The sequence below is a fragment of the Somniosus microcephalus genome, chromosome 1 (assembly GCF_052327205.1).
Source record: "Somniosus microcephalus isolate GS21.2 chromosome 1, FLI_Smic_1.0, whole genome shotgun sequence".
NCBI classification, from domain to species: Eukaryota; Metazoa; Chordata; class Chondrichthyes; order Squaliformes; family Somniosidae; genus Somniosus; species Somniosus microcephalus.
In genome coordinates this window covers 423,265,596-423,280,828 of record NC_140987.1, presented here as the reverse complement: position 1 = coordinate 423,280,828, position 15,233 = coordinate 423,265,596, and the positions used below count along the sequence as shown (strand labels likewise).

The window sequence follows — 15,233 nt, the reverse complement described above, 5'->3', positions numbered from 1 at the left end:
CAGGGAACCCTGGATGTCAAGGGATATACAAGAATGGATTAGGAAAAAAAGGGAGGCTTTTGGCAGATACAAAGGACTAAACAGTGGAAGCCCTAGAGGAGTATAGAAAGTGCAGGGGGGTACTTAAAGAAATTAGGAGAGCGAAGAGGGGACATGAAAAAACACTGGCGGGCAAAATAAAGTAAAATCCCAAGGTGTTTTAGAAGTATATTAAGGGCAAGAGGATAACCAGGGAAAGAGTAGAGCCCATTAAGGAATAAAGGGGCAATTTGTGTGTAGAGTCGGAAGATGTAGGGGAGTGAATCTGTGCTCACTATGGAGAAGGATAATGTAAGCATAGAAATCAGGCAGGGGGATTGTGATATACTTGAACAAATTAGCATTGAGAGGGAGGAGGTACTAGCGGTTTTAGCGGGCTTAAGAGGATAAATCCCCAAGCCCAGACGAGATGTATCCCAGACTGCTGTGTGAGGCAAGGGACAAGATTGCAGGGGCTCGGACACAAATTTTCAGAACCTCTCTGGCCACAGGGGAGGTGCCAGAGGACTGGAGGACAGCTAACGTAGTACTATTATTCAAGAAGGGTAGTAGGGATAAACCAGGGAATTACAGGCCAGTGAGCCCAACATCAGTGGTAGGGAAATTATTGGAAAAAATTCTGAGGAACAGAATTAGTCTCCACTTGGAGAGGCATGGATTAATCAAGGATAGTCAGCATGGCTTTGTCAGGGGGAGATCATGTCTAACCAATTTGATTGAATTTTTCAAGGGGGTGACTAGGTGTGTGGATGAGGGTAGTGCAGTTGATGTAGTCTACATGGACTTCAGTAAGGCTTTTGACAAAGCCCCCCATGGGAGACTGGTCAAGAAGGTAAGAGGCCATGGGATCCAGGGCAATTTGGCACATTGGATCCAAAATTGGCTTAGTGGCAGGAGGCAGAGAGTGATGGTCGAAGGTTGTTTTTGTGACTGGAAGCCTGTGTCCAGTGGTGTACCGCAGGGATCGGTGCAGGGTCCCTTGCTGTTTGTAGTGTACATTAATGATTTAGATATGAATGTAGGAGGTATGATCAGTAAGTTTGCAGATGACACGAAAATTGGTGGAGTGGTAAATAGCGAGGAGGGACGCCTCAGGCTACAGGATGATACAGACAGGTTGGTTAGATGGGCAGAACAGTGGCAAATAGAATTTAACCCTGAAAAGTGTGAGGTGATGCATTTTGGGAGGACTAACCAGGCAAGGGATTACACTATGAATGGTAGGACCCTAGGAAGGAGAGAGGATCAAAGGGACATTGGTGTACATGTACATAGATCCCTGAAGGCAGCAGGACAGGTAGGCAAGGTGGTTAAGAAGGCATATGGGGTACTTGCCTTCATTAGCCAAGGCATAGAATAGAAGAGCAGGGAGGTTATGATGGAGCTGTACAAAACGCTAGTTAGGCCACAGCTGGAATACTGTGTGTAATTCTGGTCGCCACACTATAGGAAGGATGTGATTGCATTAGAGGGTGCAGAGGAGATTCACCAGGATGTTACCTGGGCTGGAGTGCTTCAGCTATGAAGAGAGACTGGACAGGCTGGGGTTGTTTTCCTTAGAGCAGAGAAGGCTGAGGGGGGGGACCTGATTGAGGTGTACAAAATTATGAGGGGCGTAGATAGAAAGGAACTTTTCCCCTTAGTAGAGGGGTCAATAACCAGGGGGCATAGTTTCAAGGTAAGGGGCAGGAGGTTTGGAGGGGATTTGAAGAAAATCTTTTGCACACAGAGGGTGGTTGGAATCTGGAACTCACTGCATGAAAGGGTGGTAGAGGCAGGAACCCTCAACATTCAAGCAGCATTTAGATGAGCACTTGAAATGCCATAGCATACAAGGCTACGGACCATGCTGGAAAAAGGGATTAAAATATAGTGCTTGATGGCCGGCGCAGACACGATGGGCCGAAGGGCCTCTTTCTGTGCTGTATGACTCTATAAAATCATTGCAGCACTAGGAAACATATGGACACATGATTACATTACACAGACCACTGCTATTTGAATAGGAAACAGATATTCCTGTTACTCAATGCCGTCAGAGTCATAATGGCACAGGAAGCCATTCGGCCCATTGAGTCCGTGCCGGCTCTCTGTAGAGCAATCCAATCAGTTCCATTTCCCCGCTCTATCCCCGTAGCCCTGCAAGTTTATTTCCCTCAAGTGCCTATCCATTCTCCCCTTGAAAACATTGAATGTTTCTGCTTCCATCACTTCCTTCGGCAGCGAGTTCCAGGTGTTCACCACTCGCTGCGTAAAAAAGTTTTCCCTCACATCCCCCCTATATCTCTTGCCCAAAACCTTAAATCTGTGTCCCATAGTCCTTGTACCATCGACTAGTGGGAACAGCCTTTCCCCATCTAGCCCATCCAAACCAGTTATAATCTTGTACACCTCTATCAAATCACCCCTCAACATCCTTTGCTCTAATGAAAACAAATCCAGCTTCTCCAACCTGACCTTGTAGCTAAGATCCCCCATCCCCGGAACCATTCTGGTAAATCTCCTCTGCACCCTCAAGGGCATTCACATCCTTCCTAAGGTGTGGTGACCAGAACTGGACACAATACTCCAGTTGTGGCCTAACCAGTGCTTTATAAAGGTTCAGCATAACTTCTCTACTTTTGTACTCAATACCTCTATTTATGATGAAGCCCAAGATCCCATATGCTTTGCTAACCACTTTCTCAATATGTCCTACTACCTTCAGGGACCTATGCACATCAACTCCCAGGACCCTCTGTCCCTGCACACTCTTTAAAACTGTGCCATTAAGTGTATATTGCCTCTCCCTGTTCCTTCTGCCAAAATGCATCACCTCACACTTCTCTGTATTAAATTCCATCTGCCACTTGTCTGCCCATTCTGCTAGACTTTCTATGTCCTGTTGCAGCCGATTGGCATCATCCTCAGTTTGCCACACCCCCAAGTTTGCTGTCATCGGCAAATTTAAAAATTCTACATTGTATTCCAATATCCAGGTTAGTTAGTTATATTCAAAAACAGCAGTGGCCCCAGCATTGACCCTTGGGGAACACCACTGTCTACCAACCGCCCGTCTGAAAAACAGCCATTTACTACAACTCGCTGTTTTCTGTCCTCAAGCCAATTCCTTATCCAAGCTGCCACTGACCCACCTATTCCATGAGCCTCAATTTTGTTAACCAGCCTTCTATGTGGTACTTTGTCAAACACCTTCCTAAAATCCATGTTGACAACATCCATTGCATTCCCTTCATCAATCCTCCCTGTTACTTCATCAAAAAATTCAACTGGATTAGTCAAATGCGATCTGCCTTTTACAAATCCATGTTGGCTCTCCTTAATTAGCTTAAACCTCTCCAAGTGCCCGTTAATATTTTCCTTGATTTTTGTTTCTAAACCAGTGGAGAGAAATCTAGAATGCTAAAGAGAAAAGACAAGGAAGCAGTGCAGGAAAGTGATTGGGATAAAGATAACCAGATTGTGTCAGGAAGGGACAGAGCGTACAAAAAAAAGGAGTGCACTAACAAATAGGGTCTGGGTAAGAAAAAATGGTAGAGACAAATAGGGCCATAGTACCAAAAAAATGTTAAGATGTCTAAAAATGTTAAAGAGACAAATCTAAAGGCACTGCATCTGAATGCACGAAGCATTCGTAATAAGGTAGACGAATTAACAGCGCAAATAGATGTAAACGGATACGATACAATTGCAATTACGGAGACATGGCTGCAGGGTGACCAAGGCTGGGAGCTGAATATCCAAGGATATTCGATGTTTAGGAAGGACAGGCAAAAAGGAAAAAGGAGGTGGGGTGGTGTTGTTAGTAAAGGATGAAATCAGAGCAATAGTGAGAAAGGATATTGGCTCAGAAAATAAAGATGTAGAATCAGTCTGGGTGGAGCTCAGAAGCACCAAGGGGCAGAAAACATTGGTGGGAGTTGTCTTTAGGCCTCCAAACTGTAGCAGTAATGTAGGGGATGGCATCAAACAGGAAATTAGAGATGTATGTAACAAGTGTACTACAGTAATCATGGGTGACTTTAATCTACATATAGATTGGCCAAACCAAATTAGCAATAATACTGTGGAGGATGAATTCCTGGAGTGTGTACGAGATGGTTTTTTAGACCAGTACGGTGAGGAGCAAACTGGGGAACAGGCTAGAACAGAACTGCCTTCCAACCTATCAGACCTTCCTTTTTGTTCTTTCTTCCCCTCCCCCCTTTCCCTGCCCCTGCACTTGCTTAAAAACCTGTTTGATCTCCAGCTTTTTCCAGTTCTGACGAAGGGTCATCGACCTGAAGCGTTAACTCTGTTTCTCTCTCCACAGATGCTGCCTGACCTGCTGAGTATTTCCAGCATTTTCTGTTTTTATTTCAGATTTCCAGCATCCACAGTATTTTGCTTTTGTATTAGGGAACAGGCTATCCTAGATTGGATACTGTGCAATGAGAAGGGGTTAATTAATAATCTTGTTGTGCAGAGTCCTTTAGGGAAGAGTAACCATAACATGATAGAATTCTTCATTATAATGAAAAGTGAAGAAGTCCAATCTGAAACTAGGGTCCTAAATCTAAACAAAGGAAACTACGAAGGTATGAGGAGGGAGTTGGCTATGATAGATTGAGGAGCTTCATTAAAAAGGCAGGACGGTAGATAGGCAATGGCTAACATTTAAGGAACGAATGCATGAATTGCAAGTTATACATTCCTTTCTGGCGCAAAAACACAAAAAGGAAAAGCGGCCCAACCATGGCCAACAAAAGAAATTAAGGATAGTATTAGATCCAAAGAGGTGTCATACAAAGTTGCCAGAAAAAGTAGCAAACCCGAGGATTGGGAGCAGTTTAGAGATCAGCAAAAAAGGACCAAGAGATTGATTAAGAGGGGGAAAAATAGAGTAAACTTGCAAGGAACATAAAAGCGGATTGTAAAAGCTTCTACAAGTATGTAAAAAGAAAAAGATTAGTGAAGACAAATGTAGGTCCCTTACAGTCAGAAACAGGAGAATTTATAATAGGGAACAAGGAAATGGCAGAGGAATTAATCAAATACTTTGGCTCTGTCTTCACGGAAGAGAACACCAATAACTTCCCAGAAATGCTAGGGAACCAAGGGTCTAGCGAGAAGGAGGAATAAAAGGAAATTAGTATTAGTAAAAAGAATGCTGGAGAAATTAATGGGATTGAAAGCCGATAAATCCCCAGGGCCTGATAATCTGCATCCCAGAGTACTAAAAGAGGTAGCCATGGAAATAGTGGATGCATTGGTTGTCATCTTCCAAAATCCTATAGATTATGGATAGTTCCTGCAGATTGGAGGGTGGCAAATGTAACCCCACTGTTTAAAAAAGGAGGGAGAGAGAAAACCGGGAACTACAGACCGGTTAGCCTAACATCAGTAGTAGGGAAAATGCTAGAGTCTATTATAAAGGATGTGATAACAGAACACTTAGAAAACATCAACAGGATTAGACAAAGTCAACATGGATTTACGAAAGGGAAATCGTGTTTGACAAACCTACTGGAGTTTTTTGAGGATGTAACTGGTAGAATAGATAAGGGAGAACCAGTGGATGTGGTGTATTTGGATTTTCAGAAGGCCTTTGATAAAGTCCCACATAAGAGGTTAGTGTGCAAAATTAAAGCACATGGGATTAGGGGCAATATACTGGCATGGATTGAAAATTGGTTAACAGACAGGAAACAGAAAGTTGGAATAAATGGGTCTTTTTCGGGGTGGCAAGCGGTGACTAGTGGGGTACCGCAGGGATCAGCGCTTGGGCCCCAGCTATTCAATGATTTGGATGAGGGAACCAAAATGTAATATTTCCAAGTTTGCTGACGACACAAAACTAGGTGGGATTGAGAGTTGTGAGAAAGATGCAAAGAGGCTTCAAGGCGATTTAGACAAGTTGAGTGAGTGGGCAAATACATGGCAGATGCAGTATAACGTGGATAAATATGAAGTTATCCACTTCAGTAGGAAAAACAGAAAGGCAGAGTATTATTTAAATGGCGATAGATTGGGAAATGTTGATGTACAAAGGGATCTAGGTCACTGAAAGCAAACATGCAGGTACAGCAAGCAGTTAGGAAGGCAAATGGCATGTTGGCCTTCATTGCAAGAGGATTTGAGTACAGGAGCAAAGATGTTTTACTACAGTTATACAGGGCCTTGGTGAGACCACACCTGGAGTATGTGTGCAGTTTTGGTCTCCTTACCTAAGAAAGGATATAGAAACATAGAAGATAGGAGCAGGAGTAGGCCATTTGGCCCCTCGAGCCTGCGCCACCATTCAATGCGATAATGGCTGATCATCCAATTTCAGTACCCCGGTCCCTGCTTTCTCCCCATACCCCTTGATCCCATTAGCCTTAAGAAATATATCCAACTCCTTCTTGAATATATTTAATGAATTGGTCTCTACTGCCTTCGGTGGTAGAGAATTCCACAGGTTCACCACGCTCTGGGTGAATAAATTCCTCCTAATTTCTGTCCTAAATGGCCTACCCCTTATCCTTAGACTGTGACCCCTGGTTCTGGACTCCCCGACCATCGGGAACATCCTTCCTGCATCTAGTCTGTCCAGTCCTGTCAGAATTTTTTAAGTTTCAATAAGATCCCCTCTCATTCTTCTAAACTCCAGCAAGTACAAGCCCAATCGTCCCAATCTCTCCTCATAAGTCATTCCTGCCATCCCATACTTGCCATAGAGGGAGTGCAGCAAAGGTTCACCAGACTGATTCCTGTGATGGCAGGACTGTCATATGAGGAGAGGTTGGGTCGACTAGGCCTGTATTCACTAGAGTTTAGAAGAATGAGAGGGGATTTAATTGAAATGTATAAAATTCTGACGGGGCTAGACAGACTGGATGCAGGAAGGATGTTTCCCCTGGCTGGGGGATCTGTAATGAAGGGTCACAGTCCAGGGTAGGACATTTAGGACTGAGATGAGGAGAAATTTCTTCACTCAGAAGGTGGTGAACCTGTGGAATTCTCTCCCACAGAAGGCTGTGGAGGCCAAGTCACTGAATATATTTACGAAGGAGGTAGATAGATTTCTAGACACAAAAGCCATCAAGGGGTATGGGGAGAGAGTGGGAATATGGTATTGAGATAGAGGATCAGCCATGATCATATTGAATGGCGAAGCAGGCTCGAAGGGCCTACTCTTGCTCATATTTTTCTATGTTTCTATGTTTCCAACATCTTGGTTGATGTGCCTCAATACATCCAGTACATTAATCTATTGCAAATGAACAACCACATTTTTCTTTTTAAAACTATGGAGGAATGTCGATTATCTCCATGCTCATTATGGACGTTATTCAAAGATACTAAGATAAAGATAATAAAGCATATCTTTGTTTCAGAGCACAATCCTCCTGCTGGTAAAATGAGCAGGCACTGTACAGCTAATCAGCCAGCTGACCTGCTGACTCACACCCTCCCCCCATCCATTTGCCTGTAACTACAGTCACCAGGTCAGTCATAGATTCACAAGAAACAAAGGAACCCTGCCCCGCTACCAACTACGTCCCCCCACCTCCTCCGAACCCCACCACCACCCACCCAGTTACAGAAGTGAGTGCTAAATTAAGTATTCACCCATCTCCAGCAATCCTGCTGGCAGCTTCTGCAGTGCTTACCTCTTTGAAACTGCCGACTTTAACATCAGTGCAGAGCTCAGTTGCTTAAAGCTCATCGGAATGATTGCAACACTGATATTTTTCAACCAAAATCCACTCAATGGCTTTTTTTTTCCGGCTAGTTCTGATGAAAGATTACACCTGGAATATAACTCTTTCTTTTAGATACAGATCACTGCACTTCCAGAAGTGTGTTTTTAAAAGTTAAGATTTCTGGCATATACAGATTCCTTTTTCAGTGACCAAAACAAGTAGTTCAAATGACATGAGAAAGCACAAGAGTGAAACTTGAGTTATCTTTTTTGCTGGCTTCATTGGGTTTTGGTTAATTTTTAATGCTGAGGACACCATTCAATGCAGGCTCTCAAGCACAATGACTGGGTCATTGAAGAGGTAATTTACAGTTAATTACTTGAGAACTTTACAGCCAATGTACAAGTCAATTATTTTTTTTCTTATCAAATGTCATGTGTTAAAATCTTAGAAGCAATCTTTTTTGGAATCATAAATTCTAATGTCACCCTGCCCTCAGTTATATCTCCTTGGCCTTTTGAAATAACTGACCGTCTATGACACTGTTTCAAGGTTAATGCATTTAATTTCTCCTTGTAATGAACTACCCGATCACAATAGCTTGGATACCCGCCCTGCTGTATGCCTCAGAGACATGGACCATGTACAGCAGGCACCTCAAAGCACTGGAGAGGTACCACCAACGCTGCCTCTGCAAGATCCTGCTAATCTATTGGCAGGATAGGCGCACCAACGTTGGTGTTCTTGCTCAGGCCAACATCCCCAGCATCGAAGCTTTGACCACGCTCAATCAGCTCCGATGGACAGGTCACATTGTCCGCATGCCCGATACGAGACTCCCAAAACAAGCGCTCTACTCGGAGCACCGGCACAGCAAGAGAGCCCCAGGTGGGCAGAGGAAACGCTTCAAGGACACCCTCAAAGCCTCCTTGAAAAAGTGTAACATCCCCACCGGCACCTGGGAATCCCTGGCCCAAGACCGCACAAAGTGGAGGAGAAGCATCCGGGAAGGCGCCGAACACCTCGAGTCTCTTCGCCGGGAGCAAGCGGAAGCCAAGCGCAGGCAGTGCACGTCAACCCAAGCACCCCACCCACCCACCTGCCCCTTCAACCACCGTCTGCCCCACCTGTGACAGAGACTGTAGGTCCCGCACTGGACTCATCAGTCACCTGAGAACTCATTTTTAATGTGGAAGCAAGTCATCCTCGGTTCCGAGGGACTGCCTAAAGAGGAGATACCTGATGCCTTTCCGACTGAAAACAATAGCAAAATGTTATTTTTTGGAAACCGTAAACTTTTGCACTTAGCACACAGTTCGGTAAGGAAGTTTATTTTGTTTTCAAAGATATATGAGGAGACTTTGGAATGCCTTTCCAAAGGCTCCAAAATAGTTTCCAACTAAAGATAAATACAAATGATAACCTATTACCGTAAAATCTGACCTAAATCATGAGGCACAGAGCAACATACAGATTAAAACACTGAACTGCATGGCTTACAGAAGGTCAGAGAGAAAAGGCACAAAAGAAATGACGACTCGTGCATCAACACCAAGGTCACTGTACTCTCTAGAGAATGGTGGTACTACTGAAAACACCTCATCCATCACCAACACAGAAAGGCAAACCAGCATTTAAAAATGAACTTGTTAAAAAAAAAACTAGAAACATACAAGTTTACAGCACAGAAGGCAGTCATTCAGCCCATCATGTCTGTACTGGCTCTATGCTAGAGCAATCCAAAACTAATCCCACTGCCTCACTCTCTCCCCAATAGCTCTGTAACTTCCTCTATTTCAAATATTTATTTAATTTTGCTTTAATAGATCCAATGGTCTCTGCCCCAATCACTCTGTGACAAAGCATTCCATGCCCCTCTATATTTTCAAATGCTCACTCATTTTATTTCAATTATAGATTCCAGAGCAACAGCGATATCATGTGTTGAATCACCACATGATGACTCAGAACATCTGGAATTTAAAAAATGTTCATTCCATTCGCTATTTCACAAAGACATCTGAAACAGCACAAGTCCAAGCTAACCACTACTTCTCGCCAATAAATCTTACTCAACACCCTCCTGTAACTTTCAGTTTCCTACTTCAGTTGTCCTCCAACAAATGGTATCATACAAAATGGAGGTTACTGCACCCCAAGCAGTGTACTAAATTAATAAGCGTAACTCAGGGGTCATAAACAGAGAACTTCAGCGGCAGACCTGGTTTACTGCTCAAATCTCAGTGCAATTCAGATTTATTCAACAATGGGTTACGCTGCAGCATGGATTCTTCCCTCATCCTCCAACATACTGGGGGGAGGCAAATAGTTTGCACTCAAAAAACTGTACAATAGCCACCTTGATTTTGCAGACTCCTTGTAATTTCCCAATCCGTTGCTCAATGGTCTGCACACAGGAGTTGCAGGTCATTCCCTCCACAGATATGGTGATGGAATTCATTTCGCCCATTCTTCTTTGGTCTTCACATCACTAGAAAACGTAAATAGCAGGGTTAAATGGGCAGTCAGACAGAGAACCACATTTAAAGCTTCTGAACAGCTTCAAGGAAGATGTACTCTAACCAACTATATTTTCTTCCACACTTCATAGTCAAGACATGTCCTCAAAAAAATTGAGCAAATTTCCTACTGTTAGCTTGGAGATAGCTATGGACAGGCAGGCCTCTACCTTGAAAAATGAGAACATATATTGTACAACAGCAACTTTCATTTTAATATTGTGCCTAAGGCACTTCTCAGGAGCGTTATCAGACAAAGTTTGACACCGAGCCACTGAGATATTAGGACAGGTGACCAAAAGCTTGGTCAGAGAGCTGGTTTTAAGGAGCGTCTTAAATGATGATTATTCCATCATCTATCAGATTATTATATGAATGAAAACTAACAGTACAATAAAGCTGCATATTTTTGTAGTAATTATATGTTAGTGGCCCTAATTATTTCAGTTTCTTTAAACCAGTATTTTAGTCTTTGTCCACATTCAAGTTTTCTTCCTTCCTGTCTTTCTCACTCTTCCTCCATCGCCCCCCTCCCAAAAAGGTGGGCAAACCATCTGAAGTGAACGTTGAGAAACTGAAATTATTAAGGCCACCGGTTTATAATTATCACTAAAATATGGCATAATCACATAATTTGATCCCAAAAATATTATCAATCTGATAATACTTTGTAATAACACTATTTCACTTATTCAATCACTATAAAATATGTCACATAGCACGAAACATCCCATCGCTAACTCACTGTGAGCAAGAATAAGGGAGCTCCAATAGTAGATAATTTTTTTTTTTTTTTTTAATCCTTGATTAAACTCCAGCATGCAATTCACTCCTCGGTGTACATCAGATGTAAATATTCTAAACCCTTCAATTAGATTCCATCCTGACGTAACTCATAGTGGTTTCTCACCAGGACACGCTATTATATGCCACAATTCCTCTATACATTAGCTATATTATTATTATAAGCTCTAAATATAATACAGCTGTACAAAAACACATTTTCACCACAAAGCCACCTGTGCGGTTTCCTTGCTTGCCATACAGCAACTAGATTATTAAAAGCTCTCACTATAACAGAGTTCTATAAAACAGTCTCACCACAAAGACGCATGTACAGTTCCCTAACAAAATGCAAAGCTGTCACGTCAGCTCAATGCACTTGGTTGTCCTCTTGCTGCTGAGTCAGTAGGATGTAGATTCAAGTCCAATTCCAAAGCATGAGCACATAATCTAGGCAGACACTGGAGTGCAGTGCTGAGAGAGTGCTGCACTGTCAGAGGTGTTGTCATTTAGAGATCTAGTGTGGATAGGATCAGTCTCGACAGTGCTGCCCCTCCCAATTAAATATTGCAAGGAGCATCACTGTCGAGATTCATCGCAGTGGCCAGTTGGGATGGAGCCAAACATACCCCTGTACCTTCAGGAACTAGAAAAAACAACTAGATTTAAAAATATAAAAGCAGAACTGCATAGGCTTCCCTCTACACCACAATGTAGAGAAAAGAAAATGAGGCTGCACTGTAATTGTTACATAATTGTTTTCTTTTTGTTTCTCAATTAGGATCATCCAGCAACGTAAAGATAACACCCGGCTTCTTTTCTCCACTACCAACCATCTTCTTAAATCCATCTCCCCTGCTCCCCTACACTCTCACCTCAAACAACAAGTGCAAGGAGCTAATGGACTTCTTTGTCATGAAGATCAAGACCATCCATTCAGCTGCTTCTTCTGCCCTGTCCCCACCAAGCCAAACTTCCCCCAAGATTCCCCCATGCCCCAGCCCTGAACCTGCAATTTTCTCTAATGGCTCTCCTGTTTCCCCTCATGCACTCTCTAAACCCAACTTGTCCATCAGACCCACCGCTGCTCTCTCGACCCTATTCCACCTAAACTGCTGACCACCCACATTCCCTTCCTGGCCACCATGCTAGCGGACATGGGGAACAAGTTTCTCTCTTCAGGTACTGTCCCCCTACCTTTCAAAACAGCCATCATCACTCCCCTCCTCAAAAACCCCACCCCTGACCCCTCTGTCTTTGCAAAACTACCACCCCATTTCCAAACTCCCTTTCTTCTGCAAAGTCCTTCGACATATTGCCGACTCCCAAATCCTAGACCATCTTTCCCAAAACTCCATGTTTGAACCTCTCCAATCAGGTTTCCGCCCCTGCTGCAGCACAAATGGTCCAAATCAAAACTGTAAATTATATCCCGTGATCATGGCACATTATTCCTTCGCGTCTTTCTTGATCGTTCTGCAGCCTTTGACATGGTCGGCCCCGCCTCCTCCGCCATTGTCTGCCCTCACATGGTTCCACAATTACCTACTCACTCACAGTCAGCGAGTCTCTTTGCAATGTCTTCTCCTCCCACCCCCACACCATTACATCTGGGGTCCACCAAGGATCTATCCTAACCCCCCCTCCTATTATCGGCGACATCATCCAAAAACATGATTTCAGGTTCCACATGTACGCTCATGACACCCGGCTCTACCTCACCAGATCCTCTCTTGACCCCTACCATTGAGTCAGTGTTGTCAATCTGCTCGTCTGACATCCAATCCACGATAAACCACACTGTCCTCCAATTAAATATTGGGAAGACCAAAAACATTGTCTTCGGCCCGCGCCACAAAATCCTTTCCCTCGGCACCGATAGCATCTCCCTCCCCGGCCACTGTCTCAATCTGAATCACACTATTCACAATCTTGTGTCCTATCTGACCTCAAGCAAAGGTTCCGGTCCTATATCCTTTCTATCACTGCCTATTTAAAGTGCCTTGGAGTATTTTACTATGTTAGAGGCGCTATATAAATGCAAGTTGCTGTTATTTCCACATCAAACATCACTGTCTCCGCACCTGCTGGCACCCATCTGCTTCTGAAACCCTCATCCATGCTTTTATTACCGCCAGACTCAACCATTCCAATCCCCCACAAATTTGAGCTCTGCTGCCTGCACCAAGTCTTGCTCACCCATCACCGCTGTGCTTGCAGAGCTACATTGGCTCCTTGTCCACCAATGCCTCAAATTTAAAATGTTCATCCTCATGTTCAAATCCCTTCATGGCTTTACCCCTCCTTATCTCTGTAATCTCATCCAGTCTTACACAACAGAGAACCCTGCATTCCTTTAACTCTGGTATCTTAGCATCCACCACTCTGGTCACCACACCTTCAGCTGTTTAGGCTGTAAACACTGAAGTTCCCTCCCTAAACCTCTCCACCTCTCTCTCCTCCTTTAAGACGCTCTTAAAACCTACCCTTTTGATCAAGCTTTTAGTCAGTCCTCCCCTTCTTTAGCGCAAGTGTCAAATTTTGATGGATTACATTTCTGTGAAGTACCTTGGGATGTTTTGCTAGATTAGAAGTGTGTTATAAATGCAAGTTGTTGTTACAATATCACTATATATTAAATAATTCAGTTTACATATACTCTTACAATGCTAGCTTTCCCTTAATTTAAAAATGCTTCATCTATATCATTTTTCCACAATATATTCAATTCCTACATAGAAGCCTAGTCCTATTTAGTAGTTTTACATTTCCATTTTATTTCTTGTAAATTGTTTGATGTACTTTTGCATTGAACATTTTAGATTATAACATTCATTCGAATGAATTCCTTTATTTACATTAATTAATTAACATACAGTATTTGTTTTCATTCTGCTCCGTTTAAACCTGTCGTTTATTTAGAGGATTTCCAGGAGTTGGAGCCCGCACCCATGCCTGCCTGCTCCTCTCTTATGCAAAAACCATTTCAAAACAAAGCTTTATATTTGCATCACAGCTTCTTACCTTAGGCCTTAGCCGAGAAGCAGCAGCTCACCTCCTGCGTGCCCACGACACAGCCCCAATGATGACTGTTTATACCCGGAACTGATCGACTCGACCACAGCTCCCCGGGGGGATGGGATTACGAAGGGCATTCCACGCATGCGCAGCAGCTGCTGAACTGGACCTGCGCGTTGAAGAGGATACGTGGCGCAGGGGGGAGGGGCGAAAAGGGTGAAGTAATTGGGTAGGGGCAGGGTGCCATTGAGTGGAGTATTGTACTGGGGAGAGATCAATCAATCAATGGTACCATAGCAAAATACTGCAGATGCTGGAAATCCGAAATAACAACAGAAAATGCTGGAAAAACTCAGCAGGCCAGGCAACAACCTCATCTTCCGATTAGGCACTTTACAGCCTTCCGGACTCAATATTGAGTTCAACAATTTCAGATCATAACCTCAGCCCCTATTACATTTTTACTTATATTTTTTATCCACACCTTTGTTTTGGCCCTTTCCCCCCCCCCTTTCTTTTTTTTCTCTCTCCCACATGGCAGCTGTCTCCCATTCTGCCAGCGCATTTCACACCCAATCTAGAGCCATCTTTTGTCTCCACTAGTCCTATCACCATCTCGTCTTGTTTTGAATACCTCTTAATGTCTCTTCATTTCTCTTTTGTTCTCTCCCAGCCTGGCCTCTTAATCTGTTTCATTTCCTGTGCTTCTTTAGTCTTGACAAAGGGTTCACCCAAATATTTTCTCTCCACGGATGTTGCCTGGCCTGCTGAGTTTTTCCAGCATTTTCTGTTGTTATTTCAATCAATCAATGGTTTGCCTTTTCTTTAAGGAGACACTTTCCTCAGTGTCATCAAGCAAAAAAACTAACAAAAGTGCCCCCTTTTTAAATGGAGCACAACTAATAAAAAACTTATAAAATTAAATAATTAATATTGTCACCCATGTCGACTATGCCACCCCAGTCCCTGCGGTGCCCACCGGTCGCGCAAGGCCTCAATCGTACCGGCGGGCACCTTCTCCGGGGACACCCGGGCTCGGACAAAGCCACGGAGGAGAGGCGGGCAGACAGGGCGACCCACCCCCCGCAGGCCATGTCCAACTTGGACCTGTGAGTGGCCACCTTGGGTGCCCAGACCCGCGAGGAGGTCCTCCGCCGTCCTCTGCACCGGGTGACCAAAGATCAGCAGCGTGGGACTGAAGTGGAGC

At 43.7% G+C, this 15,233-nt stretch overlaps 1 protein-coding gene across 2 annotated transcripts in view; it reads right to left on the bottom strand.

Annotated features, from left to right (window-relative positions):
• Positions 1 to 14,141, bottom strand: part of LOC147125248 (copper-transporting ATPase 1-like) — a 100,459-nt gene extending 86,318 nt beyond the window's left edge. For both annotated transcript variants that reach the window (XR_015079829.1, XM_085999894.1), the window contains exons 1-2: positions 14,033 to 14,141; positions 10,066 to 10,197 (exon numbers count right to left, since the gene is read on the bottom strand). Coding sequence is in view for 1 of the 2 variants with exons in the window: in XM_085999894.1 (XP_085856020.1) it covers positions 10,066 to 10,176 (111 nt within the window). In the remaining variant the exon portion in view is untranslated. The remainder of the gene's footprint in view (positions 1 to 10,065; positions 10,198 to 14,032) is intronic.
• Positions 14,142 to 15,233: the final 1,092 nt, after the last annotated feature.